Genomic DNA, 17460 nt, shown 5'->3' on the forward strand with positions numbered 1-17460 from the left:
TTTTGTGGGTTTGGATTGTGGTTTTGTGGTGTGGTTGTGTTGTTGTAACCTGGAGGCAAGCCTTTTGCATTGTGTTGCCAAATTTCGTATTTCTGGGATGTTTAGTTTTGTTGTTATAGTCACTGCGCAAACAACTTTATCATTTTATATATATAGATTGGAAAGTTGCAAATAACTTGCACATTAAGCTGTAAACAGTTTATCCCTGCAACATTGTAGCATAGCATCCTGTTAAGGTGTAAACAAACTTTATCTAACTAAACACTGGAAGCAACCCTTCAATCCTTCAAACAGATGTCTGGAAACTATCAAGACCAAAAGCTTCTAGATAGAGCATAACTCTAGAAGAAATCTGTGGTCTATACTACACTCCCTTAGGAGCAACATACAGAAATGACTCTTCACTACAGAACTATTTCCAGTGCTGGAAAAGGGAAATCTCCAAGAAATAAGACATTATGAAAAAGGCCTAATAGAGAAAAATCTGCTTTGAAGAATTGGGATGGAGGAAAGAGGCAAAGTACCGGTAACTCTACAGGAAAACATGTTATCTTCTGCGCATTAATACATTAGTAAGAATGCAATTGATTAAGCTCACAGCTCCTCTTGCTTTCTCAATGTTTGTTCTACATTATCAGATACCTGCTCACATCAGCTATTTTTCCAAACAATTTCCTCCCTCATTAGCACACTGTTTTCACTTCCAGGTACACAAATATTGTTTAAAATGTTCAAAAATGAAGTTTTAAAAAGCTTAGTGGCACTGTTTGCTTAACCAAGAAAGGGAAAATAGTCTTATAACTGTGATTTTTTATTTTTGGTAGTGCCAGGGTGGACCAGTCTACTTCTGGAATTGTGCGTCCTCTGCGACGCAAGCAGGACCAGTTTGTAAAGGTGTCAAGGAGGGCATTTGTCAGTTTGTACCAAAAACTGGAAAAGGACCCCTCCCATCCGGGAACACTGGCTAAGTCTGCAAGATAAGCTTTTGACACACAAGGTTGCCAAACTGTCAAAATATTATCTTTAAAAGCAATATATTCCTATCTTTTACCATTTTGGAAAGAGAAAACATGAAGGCAATGGGTCATAAGCAGCACTCACTGTCTGGCTATATGAATGCAAAGAGAGAGAGAGAGAGAGAGAGAGAGAGAGAGAGATTTTCCATTCATCCACACCTCCCTCTTAAAACTGGAGTTCCTCACAGAATCTTTTTTGTATTCCCTTGAGAGGGAGCACACAATGAAGAATGTGTGTGTGTGTGTGTGGGGGGGAGGACGGACACAAAAGGGACTAAGATAAAAATGGAGAGACAACTACTCATGGAAAGTCTCCTCTTCTTAGCCCAATCTCAAACCAAGATGAGGGAGAGAGAAAATAAGACAGAGAAATCAAGAAAGAAAATAACATGTTTCAAATCCTCTCAGTAGCCAGATATTTGAAAAGAGCTTTGCTGAGAACCTTTTGCTGCTAAGCAAGTCGGACAAAATAATTATTTGCAAGGTGGCTAATGTCTACAGCAAACAGTGAAAAGTGGGAAGTGAAAAATGCTAAAGAACCTGGAACATCAATAGGTTCACTGATGAGCATCATTTGTAATGGATTAGGACAGCCTTCATTCCTTGACTGTCTAGATAGGTTGGACTATAACTTCCATAATCTCCAGCCATCACATCCATTGGCCACACTGATTGAGGATAGTGAGGTTTAGAGTCCAACACATATACAGAGCACCAGCCTGCAGAAATGGGATTACAATTTATGTTCTCCAAGGCTTTCTCTATTACGCACAGAAGGGTTACGCACAGTTTACAGAAAACCTATGCACACTGATAGATACCTTCATAAAAACTCCAACAATCACCCAGGTCAAAAAAGAAGCATAATTAGATTGTGCAAACAGGATCTGCGAACCCCACCTCCTCCAAGGTGAACTGAACCACCTAAACTGGGTTCTACAGGCCAATGGATACTCCACCACAGACATCAGAAGAGCTGCAAGATCAAGAACAAGCCACAAGAATAAAGACAAAGATCCACCCAGAAGAAAAGTGTTCTTATCATATATCAGGGAAACCACTGGCTGCATAGGGAAGCTGATGAAGAAACACAACCTACAAACAATTAAGAAAATAATTTCCTGATGCTACGCTCAGGAAAAGGATAAGAGGGATCCTCTAACCACTGCAGGAGTCTACCGTATACCATGCAGCTGTGGACAAATCTACACTGGGACCACCAAATGCAGCGCCCAAACACGAATCAAAGAACATGAAAGGCACTGCAGACTAATTTAACCAGAGAAGTCAGCTATAGCAGAGAACTTAATGAACCAACCTGACCACAGAATATTATTTGAGCACACAGAAATGCTGGGCCGTTCTGACAACCATCATGTCAGATTACACAGAGAAGCCACTGAAATCCACTAGCATGTAGACAATTTCAACAGAAAGGAAGAAAGCATGAAAATGATCAAAATCTGGTTACCAGCATTAAAAAATAACAGAATCAAGACAATAAAAAGAACACTACTCAGAAACAGGGGAATTCCAACAGCAAACAATCAAATGCCAGTTAACACCTCTGAAAAAAGGATGCCTCTAGGCAACAACAGCCAGGCTATCTCTATGCAAATACAATCACTGATTACTTTGCAGCTGCAAGGCTACTCAATGCTAATCAATCTTGCTAATTGCAACATTCACACTTGCTTCAAACAGACAAGGTTTCTTTCTCCCACCTTGGACATTCCACAGATATAAATATATACACTCCACCTGCCTCATTTCCAACAGACCTCTGAACAAACTTCTGAGGATGCGTGCCACAGATGCAGGCAAAACGTAAGGAGATAATGCTATTGGAACATAGCCTACAGCACGAAAAACTATTTACCAAGACGCGGTCAAATGCTGAAGGGGTCCCCCCACGCTGCACATGGCCAAGAACAGTCACACGGGTGTCAAATCCAAGGCGCTTCACAACGAGCTGGTAAGGGGGAGAAAAAACAGAAAGGAGATTGTTTTTTTATTTATCCACATCTTGACATCAGATTGCTTTTCCCATGGCAGACAGAGGTCAGACATGTTTACTATGACCTAATTCCAAATGTTAGTCCCAATTAGTGTAGGCAGATTAAATCAATGGTATCTATGTACCTGCTTATTAAATGTATCTATCCTGTTCTATCCGGAAAGAGCAATTCGATCTAGGCGTATGTGTTAGAGCCGAAAGTACCTTAATTGAATTTTTCTGGATTGATTCAAACCCTAGAGACGTTTGAACAATAAAAATGAAAAATGGATATATGGAAAGTACACAGGGTATATTTGTATTGGATATATTTCCAGAATATTAAAGGGCCTGCAGCAATCAGTGTAGATTACTACACTGATGGATACAGTAAGCCCTTAGTATCTGTAGGGAACTGGTTTCAGGACCCGCTGCAGATACCAAAAATCATGGATGTGCCATTCTTCTATGGAAACTTGAGCGTAGGGCTGCAGTGGTGTCAGCACAAGCCTGGGTTGCCAGAGATTTGAGATGGTATTTCTGCTTGTTTGTTTGCCCTGCAGAAGCTGCTTGCTACTCTATAATTGGCAGTGGAAATCAACTTATTCAGGAATATAGCAACTGGCCTTTAACTCCCTTTCATCAACATCCACCTTCCCACCTCACTCCTTTTGTTCCCCTCCTCCTCTTCATATCCTCTTATCTTAGTGTGAAGTGGGATAGAAAGTTAAGGCTTGGCACTGTTGGCTAGTTTGTTCACAAGTGAGATCTATCACCACCTCCCTGAAGAAAGAGCAAATCACCACTGCCAATCACAGGGAAGCAAACAGCTTCCACAGGACACAGCAACTAGGAGCCCCTGGTGGCGCAATGGGTTAAACCTTTGTGCTGGCAGGACTGCTGATTGAAAGGTCGGTGGTTCAAATCCAGGGAGTGGGGTGAGCTCCTGTCTGTCAGCTCTAGCTCCCCGTGCGGGGACATGAGAGAAGCCTCCCACAGGATAGTAAAACATCAAACATCCGGGTGTCTCCTGGGCAACATCTTTGCAGGCGGCCAATTCTCTCACACCAGAAGTGACTTACAGTTTCTCAAGTCGCTCCTGACACACACACAAAAACAACAAAAAACTGACAAGTAGGAGCACCCACCATCACCATGTTTCTGTATTTATTATTATTATTATTATTATTATTATTATTATTATTATCATCATTATTATTATTATTATTATTATTATTATTATAGTTATTATTATTATTTTGGATTCCCAGTTGATGAAATCCATGGATACATAATTTGCAAATACAATGGACCCACTACTTTTTTACTGTTCTATTTTTAATTCATTAAAATTTGTCACTCACATCCTTCACATAGTTAGAAGTGATGGCTTTCCCATTCCGGTCAATGGCACCTTCAGCAATGATGATAATATTCAGCCTGGATCCTCTGCTTCGTGTCTATCCAAATAAAAATACAGAACACAATGACTGGAAGTCAGGCAAAGACAAGATACTATACTGGAAATGTCTGGAACATTCTGATGCCCTTAACATTTTCATTCTTTCACTGAGAAGCTTGTACTTCCTGCATGTCAAAGAAAAGGTGAAGAAAAATACACTTGAACATAGCTAAATGATCCTACATACTTTACAACTCTAATCTGCAATGCTGGGAGAGCTTCCTTAGTCCTTCTTCCTGATGGCTAGGTTAAAAGATATACAAAAATTGATTTTCAGTTTAATTTATTAATAAATAAAATAACTTATTTATACCTCACCTTTCTTTCAGCAGCTTGAAAATAAGGTATTCAAGAACACATTTGCCTTACAGTTTTATGTGAAAAGCTGAGTTGGTGCACCCCACCTTAACAGGTAAAGGGTGTTTTTTTTGTTCAGATCTCTGAAATAAATGCAATTCATGAACTATGATAGAGTTCTTGGCTAGGCATTTCATTCCACAAGTGAGTAAAACCAAAAGCCCTATTTTTGATAGCTATTTTTTTTGCTACCACAACCACCATCACTCACCTCTCCTAGTCTTTCACACATAAAATCCTCCCAACCATCTTCAGGTGGTGACTCAGGGATGAAAAGCCAGTCAGCACCAGAGGCCAAAGCTGAAACTAATGCAAGGTATCTACAGAGAAAGAAAAGAGTGAACTTGGTGCATGGTAACACTAGGTATCAATCAAGGTGGAAAAATTGGCTTCCAGAATCCAGAGTAATTCAGGGAACTCTTGATGTTTGGGGATGAAATGGATGGCTGTCTATACTGCACACATCCTAGGTTTAATCCCATAATAATAATAATAATAATAATAATAATAATAATAATAATAATAATAATAACATCCCAAATCTCTCTCAATTTAACAACAACAGAATTTTTCTCTTACCCACAGTGCCTGCCCATCACTTCCAGAACAAACGTCCTTTGATGACTGCAAAGCAAAATGAGAGAGAGCAAGGGCTTATCTAGATTATTCTTCAATCCACGCATAAATTATACCTTCTGTTATTGCAATGGACACACAAAAATTTGCTGAGCAGCAGACAGCATTAAATGCTGGGAGTAGAAGCCCACGAAATTGTTCATCAGCATGCTGCTTGCGAGTATAGTTTAAAAAACATATTCTGGCAAAATCTCCTGAGCTGAAAGAAATATTAAGAGACCTGCCAAATCTTGTGCAGACCACTGAAAACATTAGAAAGATGTTTCCAGATTTGGTGGTGCACATTTAGCCATGATGTCATATTCAGCAGCCTATTTTCTCCTTCTAGGGAAGGGACAATTTCTGTGACAAACTCACATTTACTCTAAATTGACACAGTTCTTGGGGGGGGGCATAATTTTTCAAGCACCATCCATAAAGAATAAAGGCTAACACAATGTCTAAACAACAACTATGATATTAAACTGCTTTTGTAGTTGCTAACCAATTGTGAAAAATCTCAGTCCAATAGAAGGAAAACTTCGAATACTGGGATGGACATCTACAGAGGACTTGGGGACCACACCCATTCCATTTTACAGCCTAAGTCCCTATAAGCTGCAGCTTCTTATTTTTTTCCTCCAAAGGCGACCAGAAAAAAAATGCCTATTTATGGCCCAAACAAAAGGCTGAGACGCAAGGGACAGCCTCAGTATGGAAAATTCATACACAAATGATCCAATTAAGGTTCTTTTTCCCCCCTGGTACTGAACTTGCTGACGGTGGTTCGAATCCGGGGAGCGGAGTGAGCTCCCGCTGTTTGCCCCAGCTTCTGCCAACCTAGCAGTTTGAAAACAATGCAAATGTCAGTAGATCAATACTGCTCCGGCGGGAAGGTAACTGCACTCCATGCAGTCATGCAGGCCACATGACTTTGGAGGCATCTACGGACAACGCCGGCTCTGCGGCTTAGAAATGGAGATAAGCACCAACCCCGAGTCGCACACAACAAGACTTAATGTCAGAGGAAAACCTTTACCTTTACCTAAGGGAAAGCAGTTTCATTGCACCTACCCAAACCTATAAAAATGCTGCCGTGAGGCAGGAAATAATTGCAAATCATGCTAGTGCTAGACATTCTTGTGAAAATGAAGAAAAGAAAGAGAAAAGAAGACCAGAGAATGCATATGTTCACCTTTGGGCGGTAGTGGTGATTGCATCAATCACTTCCATGATACGGTGCAAGGCAGAGTCAGTGCCAATAGTCATATCTGTGCCACAGAAGTCATTGTCGATGGAACCAACCAAGCCCACAATGTTTAAATGACTGTATGTTTGAGACACCTCCTCCGTGATCTTCCCTTAGAAAGAAAGAGAAAATTAACAAAGCTCCTTTATTCTGGTAAATGAGTTTTTTATTTCTAAAGAATAAAGATCAAGAACAGTGGGCAACGGAGTTAGCATAAATGGATTTAGCTTAACTAAAAAGACTTGGCAATTTGCATAAAATATCTTTATAAATGAGATGCTGGAAATGAAGTTATAACCTCGTTGTATCTTCAATTTGATTTGCAATTTTAACTTGAAAAATTGTAAACCTAGCTGTTCATTATCACTTTGCTGCAGATTGATTTCTTAAATTCAAATAAGGGGAAAAGTAACATAGAGAATAAATGTATGTGTCAACTTAACATTGATTTCAATGGATCTAGAAACTTTTCAAACACAACTGGATTCAGTTCAGCCAAGTAATCCATATTATGCAATGAAAGAGCAAGGAATGTGCACCTGATGGCAAGAAATTCATAGGATTCATACTTCTTAATAACTTTCACAGAAACTAAAACTGGCAGAGAGGTGATGTGGGTAGTAGCTTTAATAAAATGGGGGGAAATATATATGAAATTGTGTCAAAATAGTTTTATTTTTTTCATTTCCAGCTGACACTCAGCATTCTGTCTTCAACTGGAGGTAAGGCTGCTGTGTACATTTGATGGACCTTTCATTTGTTTTTGGTACAGTAGAGTCTCACTTATCCAATATAAATGGGCCGGCAGAACGTTGGGTAAATGAAAATGTTGTATAATAAGGAGGGATTAAGTAAAAGCCTATTAAATGTTGAAGTACGTTATTTTACAAATGAAACACCAAAACATCATGTTTTAGAACAATTCAACAGAAAAAGCAGTTCAATACATAGTAACATTATGTAGTATTTATTGTATTTACGAATTTAGCATCAAAACATCACAATGTATTGAAAACACTGACTTAAAAAATTGGCTACTAATAAATTGACTGCAAATAAAGATAGAATGGCATAAAATGAACTTACAGAAGTTTGTCAGAAGTTAAATTTATAAAAAGTTTAGTCCTTGCTGCCTAGTGAAACAGCTGTGGATCCGGGCGGGAGCCAGACTGTGTTGGATAATCCAGGATGTTGAATAAGCAAAGGTTGGATAAGCGAGACTCTACTGCACTTCTAAAAGCCTCATGGTCAGTGGGCAACTCCTGTCTAAGTCTTAAGAGACCTTAATTTGGTGTCAATCTAATGTCACCACCTCAGTTTACTATTGGTGGAATGACAATGAGCAAACTTGGCATAGGGAACTTTCCGAAGGAGACATTAGCATCTGGTATCGGAATGATGACAAGGTTCATACATACCTTCACTGACCAGTTCCTCCAGAAGCCCACCCCATTCTGTGCGGAAGATATTTGCACCTGTCAGGCTCCCATCCCCTCCAATGACACACAGGTTGGTGATGCCGTGCTGTACCAGGTTGTAGGCTGCCTGGAGCCGGCCCTCCCGAGTGGTGAAAGCTTTGCAGCGAGCACTGCCAATGATGGTGCCACCCTACACATAAAGAAGCAAAATAAGAAATTCAGACAAAAAAAAGCAGAATCCCATATAGGCTCAGAGCTCAGCAACAGTCTTTAAAACCCTGTGCTTTCCAATGGGAACTGATTATGATGGCTTTCTAATGAGGATGCTGAATGGGTCTGTAGCACCAGATTCAAAAAAATCTGGGTTGACATATTCTCTATATACAGAAGACACATGCCATGCAGACCCTGAAAAATAGTGCTGAATTCTTGCTTTTGTCTTGTTGCATCCGTGGAATACCACTGCTGTAAGGTATGAAAATCAGTGCAAACACTTCAAGACATGAGAATACTGTTATGGCAGTATGCTATAGAATTGACAGGGAGACATAATGAAATATTAAGGATGGAATAATTTCCTCTATCAAGTCAGACTATTAGATTTGTGGTCTTCATTGTACTTGCCTTTGTGGAACTTATACTGCTTTTCAATTGCTATTGCTAATGTGATATCTACCATCAAACAGTGTCTGACCAGATCTACTTTTGAAAGCAATTTAGTCAATGAGCCTAGGAAAACACTGTCCTTCCACAGTTCAGTCCAGTAAAACCTAAGTCATTTCCAGAGTCATCTCTCTATGGCCTCAGAGGTCACACCCATTTCTGGATTCTCTGTATGGAGAATGGCTTCTCAGCTGATTTTGTTGCCCAGTGCCTCACAATGCTGATAAATACTGCTGTGATGGGAAACAATCTTTCCCAATGCCCTCCCCCTGTTTTGCCACAAAAAACAAAAAATAGTAATGGAATTAGCATCAACCTGCTCTGATGTATATGTTTGGCTGACACCAAGTAGGGGGTGTTTAAAGAAAAATCTGTTGTTTCTAGGAATGTCTATATCTATCTATATATCTGCATTATTTCCCACTTAGGGTGACCCTAAAGTGAACTTATCACAGGGTTTTCTTGTGATTCAAACAGCAAATGCTAAGAAGGCCTGAGCAGAGAGAACATGCTGTAAGCATTGTGAGCTTCTTGCCTAGGTACCTCTCACAGCTAGTTGAGGAGGTACAACAGCACCTAGGAAACTAGCAAAACTGCCATCTTTGTCCTCCTCTTTCAGTGTTAAGGATAGCTTATGTGACTAAGGTGCCACATCCAACATGCCAGCCTTGCTTCAAGCCATCAGAAATGTCCATCAGAAATAGCAGCTGTATCAACATTAGCAGACAGATATGAAAGAGTGAGACAGGAGGGGGCAATCCTGCAGAGGCATGCAACACCAGACTGTTACCTGAGGGCAAAGGAGACACACCAGTCAAATTAGGGAAGGCTCTACGAAGGGGAGAAACAAATGCTCTAGTAAACAGGCTGAGCAGGGTCAATTTAGGTCAGTCCCTGATAGTAAGATGCACTTACAAAAGAATGCAACTCAATGGTATGTTAACCATAGCACTGTCCCAAATTGAATGCTTATATCCACATGAACAGAGCAGAACTGGGCCCAGACTGTAGCTGTCAAGATCCAGGCTGCAGAGCACCAATAACCATGTGCAGAGGCCAGAAACTATCTAATATCTTTATTAAAGGAATATATAAAGTTAATAAAAACAAGTGAAGAATATAGTTCAGAAGTAGACCTTCCAGGAAAGGTCAAATATAGTCCAGGAAAACAATGTCCAATATGAGATATTAAAGTCCAAAGTTATAATCCAATAACCGAAACACACACCTTGCCAAGCAAAGCGTGGGGAAATGACAGGGTCCTTTAGTCCAATGGAGCTTGACAACAAAGGCTGGAAGCAAACTAGATGCTTGGCAAACAAGGCTTGATACGTGGCAACAAGAGGCAAGAAGCAAGAACGAGGTCCGTGGCAAGATCCGAGGACAAGGCAGGCTTGAAACTGGAACAAGGTCCGAGGGAACTGGAGTAGCGTAGTCCACACACAATCCACTCCCGAAGCTGACGAATTGACTCCGCAAGGATTTCTTTGTGGCAAACACCTATATAGGATCTTGTTTTCCCGCCAAGGAACACTTTCTCTGGGGAACAAGAAACGAAACCTATACTGTGTCCAGATGCATGACTCCTTAAAGTTTCCCAAGGGAAACAGACTTAATCAGCTAATTGTCTGGCAGCTATCCTGGCGCTCCGGCGAGTCGCCTCTCGAGCGCCTCTATCTTGATTATAATAATCCCGGCGAGAAAATGGGGAAGATTTCTGCTCAAGGCTTGTTTGGCTGACTTCTTGTGGGCAAACATCTTGCAGGTGCAAGGGCTCCAAATCTGGCAGAAACGGTGGGAAACCCAAGTTTTCCTCTTCATCTGCCACAATAGTACTAGGAACGGGACTACATGGCCCATGAGTCATCACAGTAGCAAATGCCAAGAATCCAGGCTGCTGCATGAACACTTTGTCATGTTGAAATAATTTTCAAATAATGGAAAAAACAATATAATGAAAATTCAGAAATTGTTGGTGTTCTTTCAATTTGCTGTTAGTCATACTCAGAACTCTTGTATTATGCAAGGCTATACTACCCCAAAATGCTGAAGAATTTTATATTGTTCTCCCATAGTACACAGTGCAAAAAGCAATGGATATTTAGGGTTTTCCTGCAATATATAGTTGGTCATATGTGCCTTTTAAATTAAAGGCTGTTATTCTGATCAGACATTTAGTACTTGGACACAAATAGGAAAGTACAAAAACACACACACTCTATCAGATAGGATATACACATGTATAAAATAGGACTTTTTCTGAGGCAAGTAGAAATCTGATCCTCATTCCTAATTTTAGTACAACAATATGATTTAGATATGTGTCCTTCACAGATGACACTATAGCAAGTTCACAAATCATAATATCAAAATTCATTAGAGTGCTTGTGCATACTCCTCAGTCACTCGTACTTTGGTCATCCTGCTAGCAACAGTAGGCCTTCCATTTGTGTTTTGTCTGTTGTGACAAGTAAACTGGGAACTCTATCTTGAATCGGAACCATGATTTAGTTGTCTGGAAACAGTTAAGTCCATGCTTCTCGTTCATAAGTCACCACAAATAGTGTCCAGTTTACTTAGCTTCAGGGTGGGAAGAATATTAGATGACGTTGGACTGAATTTCCCATCAATACTGGCTAGCATAACCAAAGGTGAGAGATTAGGTGAGCTGCAGTCCAACTTAATCAGGTGAGCCAAAATTGATCAAACCCCTAGAGCAGCTTCAGTGGTAATCATCTGGTAGCAGTTATGCACTGGCCTTCTTGACTTATGAACATGGCCAATGTGTGTATATTTTGTTGTCACCTGACAGCACATGTGTTTTCTACTCATCGGGCAAAAAGTGGTCTTGATGCTCACTTTCCAACTAGGTTAAAATTGGTGTGTTTGCCATCAATTAATTCAAACAGAAGTGTCACCTCACAATGTTCATAAGGGGCACCAAGCCCTCCCACTCATCAGAACCTGTGATGTACATTTAGTACAGTGACACTGTTTCATGTTACCTGGAGTGGGGAAGAGACAGCTGCCATTAATTTGCACTTTTTATAGACCTACGCCAGCTGGGGATCTGATCTAAAAACTGGCAAAGGCCCTGAAGATCATCTCTGTAACAAAACACCCTTTCTGGAACCTGAAGAGGGAAAAAAGTTAATTTAGCAACATCTCAATAACATAAACATTGGCTTCACATGTCACAACTATTTTCAAATTGTGCCATCGCAAATTATTCTATACCATTTGGGGTTGGCTGACATGATTATAGTTATACCACGTACAAAAAAAATAAAACAATTACAAAGCTGCCATCGGACTTTCGAAATGGGGTGAATGGGAAAAAAAATGGTTAATCATGTCAAGATGTCAGTTGAAATCAAAAGGGGTCTCGAGATAGAGAGCGCAAGTTGATATTATTGTATGCCAGTAATGAGAAAGCATGTATTACTTCTGCTCAGGAGAGTTGTGTTGAATATATATTGAGGAAACAATATGAAACCATATAATTGGGAGAATTATCCTTGAGGCCTGTTATCTTTCATCTTTCAACTCTTCTGTGTACTTTCCCTTAGGAAGATGATCTTTTACTAACTGCTGTGAAGCTGAAGCTATACATGTCATCCACAGGTCCACAGCAGGTATATAGAATATGAAATATCCCTGCTTGAGATATTAAATACCTTTTGTTAATGAGGCTAGCCATTCTGATCTGGAATTATCTAATTCAGATGCATACTGTGATAGGAATCCTGATTTGGCAAACCATAATGAACAACCTTGCTGGTGCATGCAACACACTTAATATTCTCTTCATGACAGCAGATAAAAATCAAAGAAAGTAGTGTGCTGTACCTTTGACTCTTCAAATATTTTGGACTTCATTTCTCAGAATGCACTGAAAATAGGCTGTAATGGAAAGGGCTGATCATGTAGGACAAAAGATCAGAAGGGCCAAAGTATTCACACCTCATTACCTCTGAAACTGGAATTCTGTTGTTTTCCCCACCACCACCACCACTCAATCAGGCAGGGCTCATGAACCATGTTTCCCCCATTTGCTATGAGAAGCTAGGATCTGACAGGCTGGTCATTTTAGCTTTTCCTGTTATGACTGGAATAGTAGGTTTTATGTGATGTGATGTACCCAGTCATATCTGTCCTGTTCTCTGACAGATATACCAAGTCTACCAGGAAGGGAGCAGCTCTTCCTGGCACATATCTTTATTTTCCAAGGTGAATGCCCTCCCCTTGGTCATCTCCTGTCTTGGTGAATCTTTGCCTATTGGTCACAGATGTAGCTAAAGACATTTCTAAAGGAACAGTATGAAATCTAGAAAAAAAGTGCCTCCCTTGTTACTTTCCTTTATTGTGAGAGACCAATAAGAGTCCCTGAAGTCAGTCAAATTGCTTTCCTAGTTGCCACAGTTCACTTCTAACACGATAAATAAATAAGGTCCCACAGTGTCGGATTTTAGGCAGATCAGCATTGCTGTCTTACAACGGGTGTGTTTTCTTCCTGGACCCATTGCGGATATGGAAAAAATGTGAACAATCACATTGTAATGGTAGTGACACAAACACATGCATTCATGTCATTGTCATGTATTAATATAGGGCACAATGATCTGTGGCTACTGGAAAATGTTGATCCCTATGCTACTTGCACATTCTATGGAGTGAAACACAGAGGAATGTAAAGGAAGATGACCCAAGCGGTTGCTAAGAGACTAGAAGTGTATCTATCAAGTCTTTTAAATAATCCACCCTCTGTACTACAATCTATTACATTCTTCTCTGGTTCATACATATGAATTATTTACAGTAGTGGCAGCAAACAAAGTTACTGATTGGTATATGACATGTTTTCAGTATGGGATTAGTTACTGTAATTGTGGCATTCCTGGCATATTAATCCCAGCTAGATACTTCTTGTGTTCATCCACAACACAATACAATCCCCTTCTTTATTTACATGCTCACACAAAGAGGGGGGGGGGAGACGGGTTATGCATATCTGTGTACTGCTCACTCACATGGTAATTTTTTAAGGTTTCTTAGTGACAACCAATATAGGCTATAACTGAAATTCAACCAGTTAGCCAGTTTAGTATAGGAGCTTAATTAATAACAAACAAGTGCTCTCCGGTACAGCCAGTCTCTGAGTTACAAACATCTGACTTACATCTGACTCCTAGTTACAAACGGGGGTGAGACAACAGTAAATGAGAGAAAATCTATTTCTATGAAGAGAAATTCACTCTTGTAAGAGTTATCATGGGAAAAGCGTGTCTCCACTGAAGCTTTATTACCAATCCGTTTCCATGACAATCTGCTTTTTTCAAAATCCAGTTGTCACAGGGACAGAAAGTGGGGTGAAATCTTCTAAACAGGGGCACAGGCAGCAAAACAAACATTACAGGGATGTTAACTCTTCCCTATGCTATCCAAAACTAAAAAAAAGGCTTTAGTACCTGTTCCAATTTACATACAAATTGAACTTAAAAATAAACCTCCAGAACCTATCTTGTTTGTAACCCTGGGAATGCCTGTACAATTCTACAATGTTTGGTTATTATGATTGTGTATTAGCTACACTCTATATTCTGAATTCACATACATGAAGACTTTTCCTCCAACTAATATCTATTTCATTTCTTCCCATGTGGAATCTTCCAGAACAGAAGTGGTTAATGCACCTTGGCAGTTGTGAAGGGATAACACCCATTAGTTCATATAAATGTCTATCCTGGCTAGGGCACATGGGACTGGCATCCCACCTTTATCTGAAGGGACACATAATCTCCATATGGTAGAAGGTTAACTCCCTAACATGACTGAGAATCTAAATCAGCATTGTGATTGAAAAACAACATAGGTAAGCACAGGAATTTAATCAGGCCATAAATTGCCATCTGACAAATGAGCACCTAAGGAGCTTGTCAAGTTATATTGCTATTCTACTACTGTTTTTCTATAGTATCTCTATATCTGTTCCATAAACCAAAATAGACCAAAATGTTTCTGCTTAGAGAGAATTGGGGGGGGGGGGAGAAGTGAGGGTATGTGTCTTTTACACCTAAACTCAGATATTTACACCTAATCCAAGCAGGCTGGATAACTAAACAAATTTCTGTATTCCAGAAGCTATGTGTGACCACAGCCAGATCTAAGACCAGAAACATAGTAAGGCCAGTTTACCATCCCAGAAAAATGTCAAAAAGGATTATTTTCCAAGCCTTACCAACTGAATGATGTTGGACACACTCAGCCAGTCTGCCTGCTTGATATTATCACCACCTTCCACCAGCCCCTCGTAACCCTGCAGAGAGGAAAGAAAGACATACATGTGAAGTCAGTATTGTACCTAGAATGTTTGCTCCATGGTTCTTTAAACGTAATATCCTGAACATGGAATATTAGGGTGGATAAAATATAGCTGTGGTGTTGCAAGCACTCCCCAAGGGTGTGGGCTTCAATCCCTCCAGACCTCCTGATTACATTTTTCTAGACAAAAAAGGGAGAACGGGTGTGGATCAATTATCCCTTTCAATAGCCCCCTTATGCACTCTATCATAAAGGGATAGGTTTCCTACCTGAAACTGTGTTTCAAGTATTCATCTGTGAAATTACACAAATGGGTGATTTCCAGCAAAATGGATCTCTGGAATTCTAGAAGGTTTCAAAACTGCTCTGAGCAGGTGCAAAATACCAATTTGTATGAATCACAGAGGCCACGAATAAGAAATATCAATTTTTGTAATCAAGAAGTGGACTTCAAATAACTTCTGGTTTTACATTTTGTTTCTTTCGGGGAGGATTTTTGTTACTCCAGATAGCCTCCAGATGGTCCCAAGTTCAGAAAAGTTGGCCTTCAGACTCACCCAAGTTTTTATACTTAAGTTAACAAAATACTTAACAATACTAATACTACTTGCGGAAAATTTGCAGAATTCACTTTTCTAGATGGGAAAAGGGAACAAAGTTGTCAATTATACTTCTCAATTACACAATTTGCTAGGGCAAGTTTCTGCACACTGATTTTTAATGAAAGAAACTGCAGCATTACATCAACAAAAGCCTGTCAGAGTTGGAGTCCCTGTGTATCAGAGCTTGGAAATGTTACTTTTTCAGTCATTGCTCTCATAATCCTTTAGTCATAAATAATCCCCTAGTTAATACGGCCAGTATTCACACAAGTATTCAAACAAGTAAGTTTTTAAAATTTTCTTCTTTATTATTTTATTTCTATGTGTGGTGGGGATAAAAATCTGTGTCTTCCTCTCTTCCATCCAAGCATACATGGCCTAATTCCGATGCCAAAAGGTTTGAATAGGATGTGCATGCATAAAATCCTGCATGCATCATTCTAAATCTCAGTTGATTTTCTAACAAATACTTAGGGATTGGCGTTGCATTGGATTTTATGTGCATGCATTCTGCACACCCAGTACATTCAAGACATGGATGGATATGGCTAGTGGGTAGGGCAGAAAGTAGCCTTGCTCTCTCTCTCTATAAATTAAATATGTAGATAATTAAATATGTAGATTCAGGCTTTACTGTTATCCATACACACTCACAATTCCCCAGAATCAGTGCAGCATTTTTTTTAAAAAAAACAAACAAAACAAGCTGTACTATTCATACAGAAATGAAATAAAAAAATGAACCTCATAGATCAGGAACACTTTAGCTCCAACATATATCCCCATACGAGTCACAGCTCGAACAGCAGCATTCATACCTAGAGAGATGGAACACAACATTAGCAGCAGCTTGAGCCAATCAGGCCCAATGTTTTGCACTTTTTTATCAGCAACAAACTTGGTTGTAGATTATTGGCATATTATTATTATTGGGCCCGGGCTGTGGCGCAGGCTGGTGAGCAGCCAGCCAGCTGTAACAAATTACTCTGACCAAGAGGTCATGAGTTCGAGGCCAGCTCGGAGCCTATGTTTGTCTTGTCCTTGTTCTATGTTAAAGGCATTGAATGTTTGCTTTATATGTGTAATGTGATCCGCCCTGAGTCCCCTTCAGGGTGAGAAGGGCAGAATATAAATAATGTAAATAAATAAATAAATAATAATATTGTGGCCTTGAGTCTGCAAGACCTGAACAGACCTATTGATGATGACTGTGACATCTCTCATTCATGGGTTTACCATAAATTGAAATTGACTTGATAGCAGTTAATAACAATAACAACAATAAAGGATTGCTTTGCTAAGGCAGCTCAGAGTAGCATGTCAGCAAAATGATAAATACTCCTTACAATGAAAGGTTAATAGTAACAAAATGGAAATCAATAAACAATATTGATAAGAAATTAAGAAATATGTATGAGATTCGAAAGATATCACAGCATATTCAGGAATGTATAATATAAGGTTATTCTCTGAGTAATTCAACATGACTGCATTGTTCTATTTAATAACAGGTGCCAAAAATAAATGTCACAAATTGTTCAGCCTGCCTACCCCTCTAAAGGGAAAATCTGTAGTATAAAGAAACCATTTTAATTAAAAATTTATAAACTAAGGCATCTGACTTTTCTGAAAACAGCAGATTTATAACTACTAAGCAAGAAATGAACAAAGAAAAATGTGCTGTTGAAGGCTTTCGGAAATCCAGAAAACTCACAGCAACCCAGAGGAAAAGAGTTTTTCTAGCCACACTAGTTCCGGATT

At 39.5% G+C, this 17460-nt stretch overlaps 1 protein-coding gene across 1 annotated transcript in view; it reads right to left on the reverse strand.

Moving 5' to 3' along the window:
• pfkl (phosphofructokinase, liver type) overlaps positions 1–17460 on the reverse strand; it is a 48328-nt gene that overhangs the window by 18479 nt on the left and 12389 nt on the right. The window contains exons 2-9 of the mRNA XM_003218369.4: positions 16444–16517; positions 15015–15092; positions 8114–8303; positions 6642–6807; positions 5411–5455; positions 5043–5151; positions 4377–4472; positions 2896–2988 (exon numbers count right to left, since the gene is read on the reverse strand). Of these exons, the coding sequence (XP_003218417.2) occupies positions 2896–2988; positions 4377–4472; positions 5043–5151; positions 5411–5455; positions 6642–6807; positions 8114–8303; positions 15015–15092; positions 16444–16517 (851 nt within the window). The remainder of the gene's footprint in view (positions 1–2895; positions 2989–4376; positions 4473–5042; positions 5152–5410; positions 5456–6641; positions 6808–8113; positions 8304–15014; positions 15093–16443; positions 16518–17460) is intronic.

Source organism: Anolis carolinensis, chromosome 3, assembly GCF_035594765.1.
Source record: "Anolis carolinensis isolate JA03-04 chromosome 3, rAnoCar3.1.pri, whole genome shotgun sequence".
Taxonomy (NCBI): Eukaryota; Metazoa; Chordata; class Lepidosauria; order Squamata; family Dactyloidae; genus Anolis; species Anolis carolinensis.